Source organism: Podarcis raffonei, chromosome 10, assembly GCF_027172205.1.
Source record: "Podarcis raffonei isolate rPodRaf1 chromosome 10, rPodRaf1.pri, whole genome shotgun sequence".
Taxonomy (NCBI): Eukaryota; Metazoa; Chordata; class Lepidosauria; order Squamata; family Lacertidae; genus Podarcis; species Podarcis raffonei.
In genome coordinates this window covers 75,371,719-75,391,607 of record NC_070611.1, presented here as the reverse complement: position 1 = coordinate 75,391,607, position 19,889 = coordinate 75,371,719, and the positions used below count along the sequence as shown (strand labels likewise).

The 19,889-nt window shown below is 49.2% G+C and overlaps 1 protein-coding gene across 13 annotated transcripts in view; it reads right to left on the bottom strand.

Moving 5' to 3' along the window:
- SHANK3 (SH3 and multiple ankyrin repeat domains 3) overlaps positions 1-19,889 on the bottom strand; it is a 446,567-nt gene that overhangs the window by 262,578 nt on the left and 164,100 nt on the right. For 11 of the 13 annotated variants that reach the window (XR_008332510.1, XR_008332512.1, XR_008332511.1 and 8 more), the window contains 4 exons: positions 13,278-13,386; positions 4,555-4,706; positions 2,242-2,409; positions 523-639 (listed from right to left, as the gene is read on the bottom strand). Coding sequence is in view for 10 of the 13 variants with exons in the window: in XM_053406551.1 (XP_053262526.1) it covers positions 523-639; positions 2,242-2,409; positions 4,555-4,706; positions 13,278-13,386 (546 nt within the window). In the remaining 3 variants the exon portion in view is untranslated. Of the gene's footprint in view, positions 1-522; positions 640-2,241; positions 2,410-4,554; positions 4,707-13,277; positions 13,387-19,889 lie in introns of those variants that run through there. The other 2 variants (XM_053406558.1, XM_053406559.1) reach the window with 2 other exon arrangements.

Here is a 19,889-nt window from a genome sequence, read left to right as displayed (position 1 = left end):
TTTGTAACCCGAGGTAGGGTAGGGTAGGGTTGGGGGCACAGAGGATGAGTTTCTGGAACTGGGGGGGAGGGAGTGTTCCCTGAAAAGGTTTGAGAACAAGTATTTTACTTTCTGGGAAAGAAGGAGAGGTGTCAGCACTTGCAGAGTAGGCTTGAACCTCTGCTGACTTGGAATCCCTGGACCCAAGACTCAGCTTCAGCTACACTTTCAAGTCGTAAGGGGAATGCACTCAGTGGTTTCCTTTAAACTGCTCTGCATATCCTGGAGCTGAATCTTGAGGAGGGCCAGCTGGGAAGAACCCCCTTGAACACCCCTTTCCCTTCATGCAGGCAAAAGGGATGCAGAATCACAAAATTGTCACGTTGGAAGGGACCCCAAGCTTCATCTATTCCAACCTGCCTGCCTGCAGAACTCCATGGGTAGCTGCATGGGTGCAGAAGGAGGAGGGCTCTTGATCCCCTTCAAGGGCTGATCTGCCAGGGGAGGGGGCCCAAGGTCAGAGAGAGGGGAGGCAGGACTCACCTGGTTGTAGAGAGCACAGACATGGAGAGCTGTGTTCCCAGATGCGTTCTGCGCGGTCATGTCCGCCCCATAGAAAAGAAGGTGCTCTAGGTGTTGAACATGCCCATAGCGACAGGCCTGTTTGGGGAAGGAAGGAAGGGGGGCAGAGAAGTCTCAGTTCAGGTGGTTGGTCAGACGGGAGACAGCAGCAAGTGCTGGACTCAACAAACCACATCAACCGTGCCCCCCACTCTCCATGGCCCTCCACCATCACCCTCCGAAACACACACACACACCACAGGCTTGCCTTCCTCCAACATTGAATTACTTATTCTGAATCATCTATGCCGCATTTTGCAGACATGATTCCATAGTTGAAATAACACTTTAGAAATGTGTTATTTTGGTGGGGGGCAGGGGGGGTGAGGGGGATCCCCCAAGATGATGATGATGATGATGATAATAATAATAATAATAATAATAACAACACTGTAAAACATAAAACATTAAAAACGACCCTAAACAGGGCTGCCTTCCGATGTCTTCCAAAAGTCAGATAGTTGTTTATTTCCTTGACATCTGATGGGAGGGCATTCCACAGGACGTGCGCCACCACCGAGAAGGCCCTCTGCCTGGTTCCCCGTCACCTCACTTCTTGCAGGGAGGGAACTGCCAGAAGGCCCTCGGTGCTGGACCTCAGTGTTTGGGCTGAACGATGGAGGTGAAGACGCTCCTTCAGGTCTACTGGACCGAGGCCGTTTAGGGCTTTAAAGGTCAGCACCAACACCTTGAATTGTGCTTCGAAACGTACTGGGAGACAATGGAGGCTCCTTGTGCTTCGTATCATGGGCCAAACATCATGGGGCTGCCTTCCACTAAGGTCAGATTCTCCCAGTCCCAAGGACAGCCATGGTTGACGTGCCAGCCAAAACCATTCAAAGGCACTCCCGGCCTCTGAGGCTAACTGAGCCTCTGGTGACAAAGATTGATCTCGGAGCAGCCTGCAAACTGCCACTGTGTTTTTTCAGAGGGAGGTCAACCCAATCCAGAACGGGCAACCAGTCAGTTTCCTGGACATGGGAACAATCATCACAACTCCATCAAGTTCAGTTTATTGGCCTTCATCCACCCCACCCCAGACAACAGCCCAGATGATGTATGGCCTCTCCAGACTCAAGTGTTGCGGAAAAGCAGAGCCAAGCAGAGCCAATGGCCTCCTGCTCCAAAATGCCACCATAACCCAGTGTAGCAGCTACCTCACTTTCCCCAACGTGGGGCTTCTTCCACCTGAAGGAGCGTCTCCACCCCCATCGTTCAGCCCGGACACTGAGATCCAGCGCCGAGGGCCTTCTTGCGGTTCCCTCATTGCGAGAAGTGAGGCTACAGGGAACCAGACAGAGGGCCTTCTTGGTAGTGGTGCCCGCCCTGTGGAACGCCCTCCCATCAGATGTCAAAGAGATAAATAATTACCTGACATTCAGAAGACATCTTAAGGCAGCCCTGTTCAGGGAAGTTTTTAATATGTAACGCTGTGCTGTTTTTAACACTGATTGGGAGCCGGCCAGAGTGGCTGGGGAAACTCAGCCAGATGGGCGGGGTATAAATAATAAATTATTATTATTATTATTATTATTATTATTATTATTATTATTATTCCACCAGGCAACTGCGTGGGGGCTGAGCCCCCCCCAGGGTGCTAGCCTCCCCACCCACCCACCTGCAGCCGCCTTGCAGCCTCACCTGATGGATTTCTTGCCAGCCGTTTTCGTCGATGCAGCCCACCTTGGCGTAGTCGTGCAAGAGGAGCTCACAGCAGTAGGGGTCCCCTCCAACCATGGCACTGTGGTACAGAGGCGTTAATCCACGGCTGTCCTTGTAATCTGTAGAGGCACCCAGGTCTAACAGCGTCTGCGCAAACACAGTCACAGGCAGGCAGGGGGTGTCGGTCAGTGGTTGCTGGACCTCTCGGCGCAAGAAAGGCGAGGGGGCGGGGCAGAGGCAGACCACACACCCAAAATGCCAGGGCGCCGTTCCAGGACCTGCAGGAGCACCGCTAGGAATTTGGAGGGAGGCGGGTTGCAGTCCAGGAATGCCTGGGCATGAGGTGGAAGTGGCAAGAGTTGGTTTCCTGGCATGGCTCAGGGTGTGAGAAAAGGTGGTCTCCCTTCTCCAAGTCCCGAAATGAATTCAATTGGTGGCTTTAGGCAAGGAAAAATCTCTATTGGCATCAGATCCCCATTTGCGGCCCAGGAAGACTAAAGTGGCCTACCATACAAGAACGTTGCACACATTACTGACTTAATGTAAACAGAGCATTTCATGAATGCATAAAATGTGTTATATGAACCATCATCACCATTCTTGGAGTTGGTGTATTTTCTTTGGGGGGGGGGAATTCATAACTTAATCTTGGAGATGTTGATTTTGCTGTTGTTCTTTTAATTTTTGCATCTTTCGTCTTATTATGACTTGCATGGGGATTGTTTAATTTTGCTGTGCACCTTTTTTCTGTTTCAGTTTGCCGCTCATGACCACTTTCGTTATAGTTTCACAATATATTTTTGCAGCCGTGCAAATCTTTGCATGCTGTAAGCCGCCTTGAGCGAGGTTTCAAGCGACAGAAAGGCGGCGTGCAAATAAACGACGGTGATGATGACGGACATGTAAATGGTGCAGTGCGCACCGTCAGATCGCCCTAGTGGGCCTCAGAGCTTCATTTCCACATCCCCAATTTTATTAAGGGGATGGCAGGGCCGGCCCAAGACATGCTGGTGCCCAAGGCAAACCCCAAAATGGCAACTTCCCTCCTGTGTTTTCCAGCAACTGGGATTCAGAAGGATTGCTGCCTCTGGCACTGGAGACAGAGCAGAGCCATCCTGGCAAGTAACCACTGGTAGCTCTCTCCTCCTCCTTGAATTTGACTAATCATCTTCTAAAGCCACCTAGGTGGGTGGCCAGCACTGCCTCTTGTGGCAGGGAGTTCCATAGGTTAACTCAGTGCTGGATGGTCCGCCTCTACAGGGCAAGGGAGAGCGGTCTCCAGTCTCTACGGGAGGAGCAAGCAGGATGCGGCGATGAGAATCAAGGCAGTCGCCCCCATCCCGTTCGGGGGCAGTGTGCTAGGCTGGTGCTAAGCAACCTCCCCATGCTTACCTCCCCCCACCCACCAAGAACATCCAGAACCTGCAAAGCAGCCAGTTGTTGTGGGATGTAAACACAGGAGCAGTCAATGACAACATTCCTAGAGTGTACATGTTAGAATATGGGGAGGGATGTCTGTCTAGCAAGCAGGTAAACTTCCTGGGGACGGACTTCCTCCGCATGTGACCAGAGGTGGGTGTGGCCTCACCTGTGCAGGTAAATGACAAAAGCACAGGGCAGGCAGCCATCTCTCTCTCTCTGCCATCTTCTTTCGATGAGGAAACATCTAAGGATGCTCTCTTGGCTCCCAGCCAAGAGAGGAGATAAGGACTATCTTGCTACAAGATAGATTCTAAATGTATTTTACCTTTTTAAGCCTGTCTGCCTTCTGGGATCATATTGTGAACAGAACGTGAGTAAACTCTTTTATACTTTTATAAAGACTGTGTTGTGTCTTGTATTTTAAGAGGGAACAAAAGGGGGAATTACCAGAGTAATTATTATAGAGGTTCTAGCGAACCTGTGCAAGCGTTACCGTTGCGAACTTAAAGGGGAATGTCTATAAACTCTGCTGATATTTTGGGAACTTGTTAGCACAAGTTGGATAAGGATATAATTAGTCAATATATCCTCTCCTGTGCCCCAGAACATTCCCACAGTTGTGACACCCCCAGACACAGGAATGTGGCCCCCAGTATGGTGAGTGGAAACCTCCCATCCCAAAAAAGCACGAGATTAGGCAGAGGTGCTGGGCAGATGCAAGGGAGGCCAGTCAGCTCCAAGACCCTCTGCCCAGGGGTGGCAAACTCATAAGGGGGAGAGGAGGCGCGGTGGAATTGGGGGGGGGGGCTAATAAGTAAAGCAAACCGAGAGCAGCAGGAGGAACAGGAAAGCGGCTCCAGGCAAACTCACCATCAGGGCAGTGTGATTCCGGCACCGGACGGCTTTGTGCAGAGCCGTCATGCCCTCTCGCGTCCGGAAATCCAGGTGGGCACCTCCGTTCCTCAGGGCTTTGATCATGTCGATACAGTACTCCAGCTGGGCGGCCATCGTCAGGGGGCATTCTGGAGAGGCCCCCACCCCGCCCCAGGAAAGAGAAGGTGCACATCTGAGAAACGCGTTCGGAAGAAGCGCCCCATGAACTCTTGGCCCATCCCCACAACTGAGGAGGGGTGGGCTTGCTTCGCAGCCCCCATCCCGCTGAAACCCGCCCCCTCCCCTCCTGCCGGGACCTGCCCTAGATCTCCTGCTCTTTCTGCTGGGAAACAGTTGGGTCTGGGATGGGAGAGAGAGCAAGGAGCTGCAGACAGGTCAGGACTGGTCCCAGTTCATTGCTGGTATCTAACACCGAGTAAAATTGCTAAACTGTACAAAACAAGTTCAAAACTGTCTTGGAAATGTAAAGAGAAAGAGGGCACTTTTTACCCTATGTGGTGGACATGTACATTGGTAAAGACATACTGGAAAATGATATATAATGAATTAAAGAAAATGTTCAAAAATACATGTCAAATCGCCAGAAGCCTTCTTACTAGGTATAATGGGTGAAGAGTTACCAAGAGAAGACAAAAGACTTTTTATGTACACAACGACAGCAGCGAGAATGCTTCTAGCCCAGAGATGGAAGGAAGGAGAAGTACCAACAAAAGAAGAATGGCAGGCGAAACTGATGGAGTATGCAGAGATGGCAAAACTGACGGGGAAGATCTGAAACCAGGAAGATCAAGTATTTTCTAAAGACTGGAGTAAATTTGTAATTTATTTAAAAGACCACTTTAAACAGCTAAAATCTGTGACAGGGATGCAATGACACTTGTAATGTGGAAATATTTTGGATAATTATGGTTATTTAACAGATGGATAAGGGTAAAAGACGCAGCAAATATTTAATTTTTAACGTCGAACCCATGGAGGGAGCGAAAGAGGTCCGAAGGTTCAAGAACCTTGTACTTTAATGTTTGAAATGGTTATGTTAAGATGTATAAAATGATGAAAAAACCAATAAAAATATATTTAAAAAGGACTAGTTCCAGGGCTTCAGGCAAGGAAGATGCTCAGACCCACCTGGTTTTGCAGGTGCTCTGCATCACTGAGCTATGGCTCTTCCTCCTCAGAGAGAGAGGCTGAGAGTTGTCAAGTGAGCACTAAAAGAGGGTGAGCTATTGGATCGCTTGGAGGGATCACCTGGTCCAAGCAGGAATTGGAAGGAAACCTCCCAAAGCACCCCCAACAGATGCTGCTTCATATCCTTTAACTGGGCACATCCTGACACCAACAGGGGCAGCAGGATTTGCCCCAGGGGCACAGTAAAGTCTGGAAATATCAGGAGGTCTTTGGGCATGGAGGGGAGACCAGTGGCGTTTCCGAAAGAATAGTAGGAAATAAGTGCATCAGTTTTCGTTATTCTTTAAAGCAAAGTGCAACAGATGTTTGCATCCATGTCTTGCTGGCTAGCCTTGGGGTGGTTTGCTAAACGTGTCTGAAGTGAAGCTGTTTCATTCTTGTGGGGGCATTTCCTCTGCATGGGGGTTGGCCTTGTGGGATGTGAAACACAACAGCAGTCAAGTACAACATTCCTAGAGTGGACATGTTTACACATGGGGAGGAATGTTTGTCCAGCCAGCAGGTCAACTTTCTGTTTCCTTCTGGGCTGGGACAGACTTCCTCTGCATGTGACTAGAGGTGGGCGTGGCCTCACCTGTGCAGGTAATGACAAAAGCACAGGGCAGGACAGCCATCTCTCTCTCTTTGACTACATGCATCGAAGAAGCAACATCTGCTTAGCCAAAGATGCTCTCTTAGCCAAGAGAGGACAGAGGGACTGTCTCCTTATGAGATAGTTTCCAGGTGTATGTTACTTTTCGAAGCTAAGTCTGCCTTCTGGGATCCGATTGTGAGCAGAATGTAAGTAAACTCTTTTTATACTTTTATAGAAGGCTGTGTTGTATCTTATCTTTTATGAGGGAATAAGGGGGAAATACCAGAACAGTTATTATAGAGGCTTAAGCGAGCCTGAGCAAATGCATCCGCTGCAAGTTTAAAAAGGGGAATGTTACTCTGCTAAATTGTGAACTTGTTTACGCAAGTTGGAAAGGCTATAATCAAACAATATATCCTCTCCTGCATCCCTGAACATTCCCACAGGCCTAGCAGTCTCCTGCTCACAGGTGGAAGTAATTCAGATGCCCCCTCTCATTGAGTTCATCTATCTCCCTCCACCCCACCCACCCCCGGCAACAAAAGCAGAAAGTCAGGATGGTGGAGCTCAGAAGCTCAGGTGACTAATTCTCAAAGTGTGTGGGATGCTCAGCCACTCGGGCACCCCCCCATTGAAAAGCAAAATGAAAATGCAGCCATGGAAAACTGCAGTTTTGGGTTTGTCACCCAAAGTTAGAAGGGGCAGCTAACCCCACTCCTCCCAGGCCATTTTTTCCTGCTCATCAGAAGAGCCCTGTCTCATCTGACCATAGGGGGCCCCTCTGGGCCAGCATCCTGCCTCACAATGGCCAGTCAGATGCCCCAAAGAGAACCCCCAAAATTAAGCAGCACCTGAGTGCAACAGCCGAAGATCTCTGCAATTCTGAGCAGCTATCATTCAAAGGGCGGCAGAGGCAGAACACAGCCATCCAGTGAGGCTTTGCTCAAGATCTCCCTCTCTTCCCCCTTCCTTCTCTCTCACAGACACACACACAGGAGAGTTTGTCTGAGAGGGGAAAGTTTTTGTTTTTTAAAAATAGGTAAAGGTAAAGGGACCCCTGACCCTTAGGTCCAGTTGTGGCCGACTCTGGGGTTGTGGCGCTCATCTCGCTTTATTGGCCGAGGGAGCCGGCGTACAGCTTCTGGGTCATGTAGCCAGCATGACAAAGCCGCTTCTGGCGAACCAGAGCAGCGTACGGAAATGCCGTTTACCTTCCCGCCGGAGCGGTACCTATTTATCTACTTGCACTTCATGCTTTCGAACTGCTAGGTTGGCAGGAGCAGGGACCGAGCAACGGGAGCTCACCCCATCACAGGGATTCGAACCGCCAACCTTCTGATCGGCAAGTCCTAGGCTCTGTGGTTAAACCCACAGCACCACCCGCACCACCCTTTTTTTAAAAAAATAGTTTTTATTAAAAATTTCAACATAACAATTTATCAAATATCCTCATTCCCCGCCCCCCGATTTTCCCTCCCTAAGAAATCCCACCCTACCACCCCTCCCGGACTTCCCTCAGCTCCTCTCTCTGGTTTTTGAGCACATGTTATTCTCTGCATATTATAAAATTGTAATGATCCTTAATGTATCTGTCTGTACATTACCAATAATAATTTTGTGTTTGTTTATTCAAAACCTGCCAAGGAGACCAGTTCGTTTGGTTGTTTCTTTAAATACTTTGTAAAAGGTTCCCATTCTTCTTTAAAATCACAGTTGTCCTTTCCACGCAATTTATGTGTCAGTTTCGCCAGTTCCACATAGTCCATCAGTTTCCCTTGCCACAGTTCTTTTGTCGGGATTTCTTCATTCTTCCATCCTTGTGCTATTAAGACTCTTGCCGCCGTTGTCACATACATGAATATGTTCTTCAATTTCCTTGGCAGGTCTTTCCCTACAATCCCTAACAAAAATGCTTCAGGCTTTTTTACAAATGTTAATTGGAACAGAGAGGGGAAAGTTTTGCTCAGGGTTGCAGTTTGCTGTGATGGCTTTATCTTTGGGGGAAAAGCCAGAGTGGAGTTAAAAGGTAAAGGGACCCCTGACCATTAAGTCCAGTCATGGCTGACTCTGGGGTTGCAGCGCTCATCTCACTTTATTGGCCAAGGGAGCCGGCGTACAGCTTTCAGGTCATGTGGCCAGCATGACTAAGCCACTTCTGGTGAACCAGAGCTGCGCACGGAAACGCCGTTTACCTTCCCGCCGGAGCGGTACCTATTTATCTACTTGCACTTTGACGTGCTTTCGAACTGCTAGGTGGGCAGGAACAGGGACCGAGCAATGGGAGCTCACCCCGTGGCGGGGATTCGAACCGCCGACCTTCTGATCGGCAAGTCCTAGGCTCTGTGGTTTAACCCACAGTGCCACCCGCGTCCCTAGAGTGGAGTTAGGCATTAGTGATCTTCAGCTTTTCAGTTTGGGACTTAAGTCTTTTGCAGAGCTGGGATGCCTCTCCCCAAAATAATAATAATAGTAGTAATAGTAATAATAATAATGGTAAATAATCAACCCACTGCCCATCTCCCTGGGTCTTCACTTGAAAGGTAGGCAGAGGAACAGAAACCTCACTCCAACAAATCACATCTCCTAAAAGCCTTTTCCATCCCAGCGTTTCTCCCTTCCTGCACAAAGCGTGAGGTGCAAACAGCAGCAGAAGCTGGATTATTTCCAGCCCATAAAGGTTTATGAGCTCACAGCTGCAAGTCCCCTGAAGCCTCTGCATGCCAGAAATGGAGCACAGAGCCGCCCCGGCCTGCTGTGGACTCAGCATCTCGTCCGGAGCCTCTGAACCCGACCTTTCCCAAAACCCCAACAAGCCGCTAAGATCCCTTCTGCACTTGGGGAGTCAGAAAGCTCTCAGGAGCCTGGAGGGATAGTCTGGCTTTGAATGACACTGGGATGGATAAATCCAAGGGCAGAATCTCTCTCTCGCTAGAGAAAGCCTGATATTTTTGGTGGGTCATTTGAGGATTCAGTACGGGAGCATGAAATCTCTGAAGCGCATGCAAAATGTTGGAGACCTGGCTTTGTAGCCACAGCAACCCAACGGCTCCTTTCCTGGCAAAAGGGCCTTGCCACCTCCCGCTTGGAAAGGAGAATCATGGAATTGCAAAGTTTCTCCGTCTTCCATGGGACAGTCCTTGATACATCATATCTCCTCTCAGCCTCCTCTTCTCCAGGCAAAACACACCCAGCTCCTTCAACCATTCCTTACAAGGCTTGGTTTCTAGATCCTTGATCACCTTGGTTGCCCTCCTCTGCCCATCTTCCAGTTTATCAACATCCTTCTTAAATTGTGGCACCCAGAACTGGACACAGTATTCCAGATGTGGTCTGACTAAGGCAGACTAGAGTGGGACCATAACTTCCCTGGGACGCGGGTGGCACTGTGGTCTAAACCACAAAGCCTTGCTGATCAGAAGGTCGGCGGTTTGAATCCCCGCAATGGGGCGAGCTCCCGTTGCTCGGTCCCTGCTCCTGCCCACCTAGCAGTTCGAAAGCACATCAAGTGCAAGTAGATAAATAGGTACCACTCCGGCAGGAAGGTAAACGGCGTTTCTGTGTGCTGCTCTGGTTCATCAGAAGCAGCTTAGTCAAGCTGGTCACATGACCTGGAAGCTGTATGCAGACAAACATCGGCTCCCTCGGCCTATAGAGCGAGATGAGTGTGCAACCCCAGAGTCGTCCGTGACTGGACTTAATGGTCAGGGGCACCTTTCCCTTTATGACTTCCCTTCATCTGGACCCTAGACTTCTGCGGCGCTCATCCCAGGGGGCGTGGCCCACTGCCCACAGTGCATGACGCGAATCCCGGGTGTGTGCAGCAAACGGCGCATGCCTCGGGGGGGGGGGGGTATCGCCATTTGGGGGTCAGCATTCTGTCACCCCCTTCGGAATGGTAGCCGGAGCGGACCGCGCCCCTGCCCCCCCTCGGAACGCCGCTGCAGGCAGGGAACCTTTCTCAGGACTCAGCTATACAGCTGCAAATATAATGTTTTAAGTGTATTTTAAGTGCATTATACAAATGTGACATGAGATGGCAATGGTGAGCTTATGGCAAATTCGATATATTTTTCAAAACTTTTTTTTAAAGCTTTTTCACAGCGTTTTTTTGTGTGTGTCTAGATTCCTCCCCAGTCCTTCCTGAAGACGCTGCCAGCTGAGCCAAGCTGAGGCCTCTCCTCATCTCTCCTTTAGAGGAGGCTGGGAGTGGCAGAGGGAGACACTCTGGGGACAGGGCTTGATCCTTTCTCCCAGCTGCTGAGTGGTAGAGAGGACAGAAAATGAAAGGGACAAGGAACGAAAGATCCCAACAGAACTCTCTCCTTTTTCCAGACGCCCAGCCAAATGGCACTGGTGGCACGTGAAGCGATTCTGCACAGCAAGGCTGAACTCCACAGTCCCAGATAAGGAGATATTGATGGTTTCTATTTTCGGCTTTTATTTTATTTTTCTCCTGTTTGCCAACTGGCAAGGAGATCGACCAACGTTGCGGTGTGTGCTGATCGTCCCCCTCCGCTCCAGCACTGCATCTCTCGGTAATTAATTGTTGTTCGGGTGCGAGCAGGGAACTTGCACGCTTTTGCTTCATAAATATAACAGGCAGCAATATCGGGCCAGCTAACCATTTGCTTAAATTATACATAACGCATTTTGTCTCCTTAAAGGGCTAAATGAAGTTTGTTAAGCTTGCCCTTATTGCTTATTAAGCCCGCGCCTCCTTTGGTCCCTTCGCCGTGGCCTCCTGCCCCCTTCCGCACCCACTAGAGATTCCTCAATGGGACCTTTGAAGGAGGGGTGGGAAGCAAGGGTGCCCCCCCAATGCTGCTGCAATGCAGCCACCACCATCCCTGGCCATTGGTCACACTGACCAATGGGAAAAAAAACAGAGGAAGAGCCTGCTGGATGAGGCCAAAGGAAGCCTGTTCAGTCCAGCATCCTGTTCTCGCAGTTGCCAAACAGATGCTTGCGAGATGCTGGTGGGAGTTCAGCAAGATCTGACCACAGCCTGGTAGAGAAAACCCCTGGAGGAAAGAGCTGGTGTCAGCTAGTCTCACCTCCCGACAGGAAAGGGGAGACCCAGGACTTCTGGGCTCCAGATCTTCCAACATCTAAGGGATTTAGTTTAGTTTCTTATATTTTTTAACATATTTTTTATTATATTTTCTGTTCTACAATTTTAAATACTCGTTTTACATCCTTTAGGTATCAATGACTTCCCTTCTCCTCTTTCCATGGTTCATTTTACATATCACAAATCCCTGCATATTTTACAAAAACTATAGCATTCAGCATTCCACACAGGGACGTTGTTATGTACTGAGTTGAATAGGATCCAAAAGGCAGCAGTCTGATTGGTCCTAGAACAATAGGATCCAAAAGGCAGCAGTCTGATTGGTCCTAGAACAATAGGATTCAGAATGCAGCAGTCTGATTGGTCCTAGAACAATGCAGCAGTATGATTGGTTGGCAGGAACCACCCAATCATGCTCCAGATAGAAGTGAATCCACAACCTGATTGGCTTACAGTAGAATTCCGGAATTAGCCAATCATGTGCAGCCCATTGTGTAAATAATGTATATAAAGCAGATACTTTGAGGGGACATTCATTCATTCCTCCTCACCACTATGAGCTGAATAAAGAGCATGAAATCACTTTGCGACTCTGAGTATATTTCAGACGTCCAACTCCTGATAGACTGCGATCTACTCATAGCATAAAAAAACTCGCAGTGATCTAACCATTGTTGTTGGATGGACTAAAGTTGGTGAGCTTTTTAGGAAGCCACAGTTATTGTTTCCCCTTTTTTTGGGGGGGGGGAGATAACTGATCTACCTGTTGGACATGCCTGCTTATTGCATCCATCAAAGCTTGCTTACACTGTTGAATTTATCTTAATGCTGCCAGCATTTTCAGCTGTACAGAGTTATTTCCCATATACAGTCATATCTCTAGTTGCGTTAGGTTCAGGCTGCGGATTTTCGGGTTGCAAACGTGGCAAACCCAGAAGTGTATACTTCCGGGTTTCGCTGCGCTTGCATGCACAGAAGCATTCTGCATGCTTTGCGCATGTGCAGGAGTGCTCTATTGAGTCACGCACATGCACAAAAGTGGCGCTCTACTTACGGACTTTTTGGGGTGTGAACGACACCCCGGAACGGATTGCATCTGTAAGTAGAGGTACCACTGTATTCAATAAATGTTTTCCAATCTTCTCTAAACGTATGTTCTTCTTGTTCTCTTATTCTATAGGTTAAGTCTGCGAGTTGTGCATGTTCTGTCAACTTTAGTTATCATCCTTCTTCAGTTGGGACCTCGCTTGTTTTCCATTTTTGGGCTAACCAAACATGGGCCGCAGTTGTTGCATACTTAAACAACCTTTTTGGGCACCTGGGAATTCCAGTCTGAATTATCCCCAACAGAAAGGACTCTATTGCTTTGTTTATTGTAAAGGAAACCAGCACAGCTTTGAGCTAATCCAGAGGCGGAGGAACCTTTCTCAGCCTGAGGGCCACACACCCTTCTCAGCAACCTTCTGGGGGCCACACGGGAATGGTGGGCAGGGCCACAGACAGAAGCAGGAAGAGCAGCATGTGTCATCTTTACTCTGAACACTAGGCTGGTTTCTACATGCAGACCCCCAGACCCCTCTGTCCCCCCCACCTAGGCAAGCAAGAGGCATGAACAGAGTGCAGGAGCTCATCCCACAAGGAGTCGGGCAGCAAAGCAGGGCCAGTAAGAGCTGTGGCCTGGGGAGAGTCCCAAGGGCCAAGAATGGAGGCTTTGAGGGCCACATTCAGCTTCAGGGTCTGAGGCTCCCCACCCCTGAGCTAAGCCCCTGCCTGGTCCTTTTCCTTCTTGCTTTCCTGACCCCCCCTCCAGCTTCCCTTGACCAAGCACCACCCAGAGCCTCTCCTTGCAGACATCCCTCTTCTCACCTCCGCTATCCGGGTCGTGGAAGTTGGGGTCCAGTCCCTTCTCCAGCAGCCTGCTGACCTTCTCCACATTCAGCGTCTGCACATATTCCATGAACTTCTTCAAATTCGCCTGCGGTCAGAAAACCCCAGAAGAAAGACGTATTAACGCTGATTTACAACATTTATAGACTCACTAAACACTTATAGCTTTGGGTTTGTTTTTGTTATGTATTTTGTGTTCTCATTTTATAGCCATGATTCTTCAACATCAGCTTTGTTGGACTGGTGATGTTGTGTGGATGCCTGATGATTGTCTTCCAAAGCAACTACTCTCTTCTGAACTTAAATATGGAAAGTGTAATGCTGGTGGTCGACAAAAGAGGTTTAAAGACTGTCTCAAGGCAAATATATATATAAAAATGTAGTATAAACACCGACAATTGGGGAAAACTGGCCTGCAAGTGCTCCAGTTGGAGAACAGCCTTTCCCAAAGGTGTCATGGGCTTTGAAGACACCCGAACTCAGGACGCAAAGGAGAAACATGCTAAGAGGAAGGCACGCTTGGCAAATCCACACCAGGATCAACTCCCACCCAGAAACCAATGTCCCCACTGTGGAAGGACGTGTGGATCCAGAATTGGCCTCCACAGTCACTTACGGACTCATTGTTAAAACCGTGTTTATGGAAGACAATCTTACTCGGCTATGAGCGATCGCCGAGGAAGGAAGAAGAAGAAGAAGAAGAAGAAGAAGAAGAAGAAGAAGAAGAAGAAGAAGAAGAAGAAGAAGAAGAAGAAGAAGAAGAAGAAGAAAAAGAAAGGTCTTCAGAAGAAGGCTGGTATAATCATCATCATCATCATCATCATCATCATCATCATCGATACATGTATATTAGCAGCTTGAAATCTAACAATGCTATTTCCTGCCCCTCGTTGCATTTCAAGTTACGTTTCATGGAGTCACTGAATTGTAGAAGGGACCTTGTGGGTCATCTAGTCCAACCTGCTGCAATACAGGAATCACAGCTAAAGATGGCCAGGTACCTTGTGCTTAGAATCCTCCAATGAAGGAGAATCGGCCACCTTCCGAGGGAGTCTGTTCCACTATCAAACAGCACTTGCCCTCGCAGACATTTTAGCACCTGAGGCAAAAATGCTGCCCGCTCCCTGCTAGGGAAGAAGGGGTGAGTGGAAATCAAGAACGAGGGGGAAATGAAGAGCTCCATTGGGATCTGCTGCTCCTGTGGATTCTGCCGCCTGAGGCAGCCCTCTCACCTTGCCTCATGGGTGGGCCGGCCCCGAGAGCAGCTTTTTCAAATGTACGCGCCTCAGCTTAAGGTGGCTGATGTTTTCGAATCGGATGGAAGCTGCTTTGAGGGGAAACGTGCCAAGAAACATTTCTCATGAAACTACAGGGGAGATACGGATTGTGGCAATTGCCATGTGCACATGGTTTAAAACACCTGTGAGGGGAGCACACTGGAGCCTTAAATTGCACGCAGCCTTAGAGCGCATAGATGAGGGCCCTCACATACCAGTTGTGCATGCAGAAAAATATGGCTTGTTGGCAAGATGCTGTCTCCCACGACCACTGTGGGATGTGATCCATGAGAGACAGTCAAGTGCAACTTTCCTTGTAATGCTAGAGAAGACATGTGAGGGAATGTTTGGTCCAGCCAGTCGGAACTTCCTGCTCCTCCTGGCTGGATCATCCTTCCTTTTGCATGTGATAGAAGGTGGGCGTGACCTCACCTGTCCAGGTAACAAAAGGACAAGTCACGCAGCACACCTCCCTCTTTTTGATTTCCTTCTTCGTTTGAACAGCTTTTCAGCTAGGACTCCTCTGTTAGCGCTCAGCTAGCAAAAGCATTGGGATTATTCCCCCATATGGGGTAGAGTCACACGTACATATTTGTAACTAAGTCTACCTTCAGGAATCCAACTCTGAACTGATGTGAGTAAACTTCTTTTATTGACTTTGAATAAGATTGTGGCATCTTCATGTTTTTAAGAGCGATTCAAGGGAACTTACCAGGAACGTGCAATTCAATCTGAGACAGATTGAGAGGCTCACACGAGCCTGCAACATGCTGTGCATGTAAAAAAAAAGGGGGGTGTAACTCTGCTCCATAAAGGAACTTGCTAGCACAAGTTAGGAAGGATAATAATAAACAATATATCCTCTCCTGCAAGCCTGAACATTCTCACAACCACTGGGTGATTGATGGCACTCATACATCTCCCTGTACTTCCAGTGAATTTGTACCATGCGCCAGAAGAAGCTTCCCCATTCTCCTGTCATTGCGGACATTTGCTGTACAACTAAACAACCAAGACTAGCAATCTGTTTCCGGCCTCTTGCCTCTCAGCAACAGCTTCTCTGGGGGGACCACAGGACATCTGCGGATCTGCCAGAAGACGTCGCAGGGGCTGCCTCCTTTTATTTATATCCCTTGTTCGCATGGCGCTGCAGCTAGAACCACCACTCTTAAGTGGCACAATCTTCCCCACGGCTGCCTCTCAAATCAAAAGCACTCAGACAGACAAGATCAGACCCCTCAAGGCACCTCTTCATCGGGGGCCAGCCGGTGGGAGTCGCTCTTGACCATGTTTTGCTTGCCAGCGGCACCTTCTGCCTTCAGGCTCCTGCGCAGATTTCACTGGTACGCCTCTCCCCAGGAGAACATGGGCAGATGGAGGGCTTTGCTCATGTATTTAGCTTGCCGTGCCCTGCCCACCACCCCAATTAGACAGCTTGGCATGTGGATGACTCCATTTAAGTGACTTTGAGATGGCTGCTGGAAGGTGGCTGAGTGAAGGTGTGTGTGCTGGTCCCGGGGGCTAACCGAGAGGCGGGTCCGAGTCCAGTCCAAGGTCGATGGTGCCGTATGGAGGCTGTCCATCAAAGCTGTAGCTGGGTACAAGGCAGGGAGTCGGGTGGGGTCAGGAACTCTGGCAGAAGAGCAGGACAGGGTGCAGGCAGGAACAGGCTAGCAACAACGTTGCTCCCGCAACCTGGGACTGGGGCTGGCTGGCTTTTATCTGCCCCGAGGCATAGGGCGGCCCCGGTCCACAGGTGACTTGCCTCTCCTGGCCTAGAGGCGAGCACTCCTCCTGTGGGAACTTAGTTCCCTCCACCTCTCTGCCCTGAGCATCTGCAGCTCAGGAGAGGCTGGAGGGTTACCGGACCCAGAGGCAACGTCCTCTTCCCCTGACGGGGCTGAGAGTGGAGCACCTGCAGGCAATGGATCCTCCATCACCTCAGGGGCCAGAGCAGACTCAGCTGGTGCCTGCACCTGAGGATCCAGCACAGGTGAGGACCCTTCAGGCTCATTCCCCAGCCCCAGCTCAGCTGGTTCTGGAGGCGGGGACTCCTGTGCAGGCTGGGATTCCTCAGGTTCAACCTCTGAGTCCGAATCCCAGGCCATCACAGTGTGTGTTCCTTGCTCCCTGGACACCAAAGAACAGCTCTCAGGGTTGATGGAACACAGCTTTTCAAAATCTCTCCCTCACCACTTTGGTGTTCTAGAATTGTGCTTTCTTCCCCTTGCAAGGCCAACTACACCATGGGCATCTTCCTTCGGAGCCTCTGGGCAAGGCTCCGAGATTATCCTGTGCAAACGCAGCTCTAACATGCCACTGCAGATGTTTTGTTTTGGAACATGTGGGCATCACAAGCCGCACATGAACCGTTGTGTCCTGCCTTGGTCAGGGCCTCACATGGAGTCCTGTGTCCAGTTCTGGGCACCACAATTTAAGAAGGATGTTGACAAGCTGGAACGTGAGCAGAGGAGGGCGATCAAGGGTCTGGAAACCAAGCCTTATGAGGAATGGTTGAGGGATTAGGGTATGTTTAGCCTGGATAAGAGGAGACTGAAAGAAGATATGATAGCCCTCTGCAAATATCTCAAGGGCTGTCACATGGAAGAGGGAACAAGCTTGTTTTCTCCTGCTCCTGAAACTAGATCCCGAACCAATGGCTTCAAGTTACAAGTACAGTGGTACCTCTGGTTGCAAACAGGATCCATTCTGGAGGCCCATTTGCAACCTGAAAAGAACGCAACCCACGTCTGCGTGTGTGTGGGTCGCAATTTGCCGCTTCTGCGCATGCACGTGACATCATTTTGCGCTTCTGTGCATGCGTGAGGGACGAAACCCGGAAGTAACCTTCTCCGGTACTTCCGGATACCTGAGGGATGCAACATGAAAATGCGCAACCTGAAGCAAACGTAACATGAGGTATGACTGTAGATTCCTATTAAACACCAGAATTTTCTGACAGTAAGAGCTGATCAACAGTGGAAAGCTCTCCCTCGGAAAGTGGTGGGCTCTCCTTCCTTGCAGGTTTTGAAGCAGAGGTTGAATGACCATCGGTCAGGAAAGCTGTGGCTGAGACTCCTGCATTTCAGGGGGTTGGACTAGATGTCCCTTGGGGTTCCCTCAGACTCTGCAATGCTATGATTCTGTAGCGGAAAGGCTTGGGAGGGCTGGCCCGTGCTCTGATTCTAGAATTGCAATCCGTTCCAGCTGTTCTTGAGGCTCAGCAGGCGCTCAGACAGAGGCGAGCAGCCCTCCTGCGCAACTCCAGAGCCTTGGCCCCCGTCCCATGCGCCCTGCTGCCTGCTTGGCAAGGGACTCCCTGCTGCTGGCTCCTCCTCTGATCTCCAGCCAAGGGAAAGGCGAAACCACAGGGAGAAAGCTCAGGGCAGCGTCCAAAGCCCGGCGGAAGCCTGTGCTGTTCTGCAAAGAGCATCTTGGAAAGGGAAGAGCGGGGGGCGAGGATGGAAGTAGCCCGTGGGGTGCAAGACAGAGGCTGCATCTCTCTTGGGGCAGACAAAGGAAGGGGCAGGGGAGCCATCTCTACAAAGGCAGTGGCAGCCAGACAGGTAAAGAAAGAAAGAAAGAAAGAAAGAAAGAAAGAAAGAAAGAAAGAAAGAAAGAAAGAAAGAAAGAGCAGCACAGAGTGAAACTACGGAACTCCCTGCCACAGGAGGCAGTGATGGCTACCAACTTGGACAGCTTTAAAAGCTACAGGTAGGTGGCCGTGTTGGTCTGCTGTAGGTGAAATAAAATTAAAAAATTCCTTCCGGTAGCACCTTGTTGTTGAGTCATTCAGTCGTGTCTGACTCTCTGTGACCCCCTGGACCAGAGCACGCCAGGCACTCCTGTCTTCCACTGCCTCTCGCAGTTTGGTCAGACTCCTGCTGGTAGCTTCGAGCATGAGTTTGACCAAACTGCGGGAGGTAGCACCTTAGAGACCAACTAAGTTTGTTATTGGTATCTGAAGAAGTGTGCACACAAAAGCTCATACCAATAACAAACTTAGTTGGTCTCTAAGGTTCTACTGGAAGGATTTTTTAAAATTTAGTTTTAAAAGTGGATATATATATATATATATATATATATATATATATATATATGGGTCAATCCCTGGAAAAGACCCTGATGTTGGGAAAGATGGAGGGCACAAGGAGAAGGGGACGACAGAGGACGAGATGGTTGGACAGTGTTCTCGAAGCTACCAGCATGAGTTTGACCAAACTGCGGGAGGCAGTGGAAGACAGGAGTGCCTGGCGTGCTCTGGTCCAGGGGGTCACGAAGAGGCGGACACGACTAAAGGACTCAACAATAACAACAACAATGTGTCAATACAAATGGAAGTTGTTAATACTGCAGTTTTTGTAGAAGGGATTGCTATTTTGACTGGAGTGTAATTGAAATTAATAAGATCTTGAAAACGCAGAAATAAAGTACAGTGGTACCTCTGGATACGAATGGGATCCATTCCAGAGCCCCATTCACATCCTGAAGTAAACGCAACCTGCGTCTGCGCATGCGCAGGTTCGTGATTCACCACTTCTGCGCATGCGCATGACGTCATTTTGACCATCTGTGCATGCGCGAGTGGCAAAACCTGGAAGTAACACGTTCCATTACTTCCGGGTTGCCGTGGAGCACAACCCAAAAGCGCTCAAACTGAAGCACATTCAACCCGAGGTATGACTGCAAACCATCAAACCATCAATTCTAGCACGTGGGGGGGCACCTAAATTATATACCGTATTTTTCGCTCTATAACACGCACCCGACCATAACACGCACATAGTTTTTAGAGGAGGAAAATCCGTAGGCATGCCACCCGTAGGCATTCCCTCCATAACACGCACAGACATTTCCCCTTACTTTTTAGGAGGAAAAAAGTGAGTGTTATGGTGCAAAAAATACGGTAATTTGGTATCTGAATGATTGGTATTAGTAATGATATTATGATTTGGCATTGTTATAATGAGGCTATTATTGGACTGTAATTGAAAGCTAACAAAAATTATTATCAATCAATCAATAAAAATGAAAAAGATCCTCGAGGAAAGGGCTATTGATGGCTACTCGCCACTTTGGCTCTGCTGTGGCCCAGGCAGCCATGCTTCTGAATACCAGTTGGAAACCACTGGAGGAGAGCGGGCTCCTGTTTTCGAATCCTGCCTGGTTTCTGGTTTCCAACAACAACAACAACAATTTATTATTTATACCCTGCCCATCTGGCTGGGTTTCCCCAGCCACTCTGGGAGGCTTCCATCTTAATATTAAAATACAATAATCTATTAAACATTAAAAGCTTCCCTAAACAGTGCTA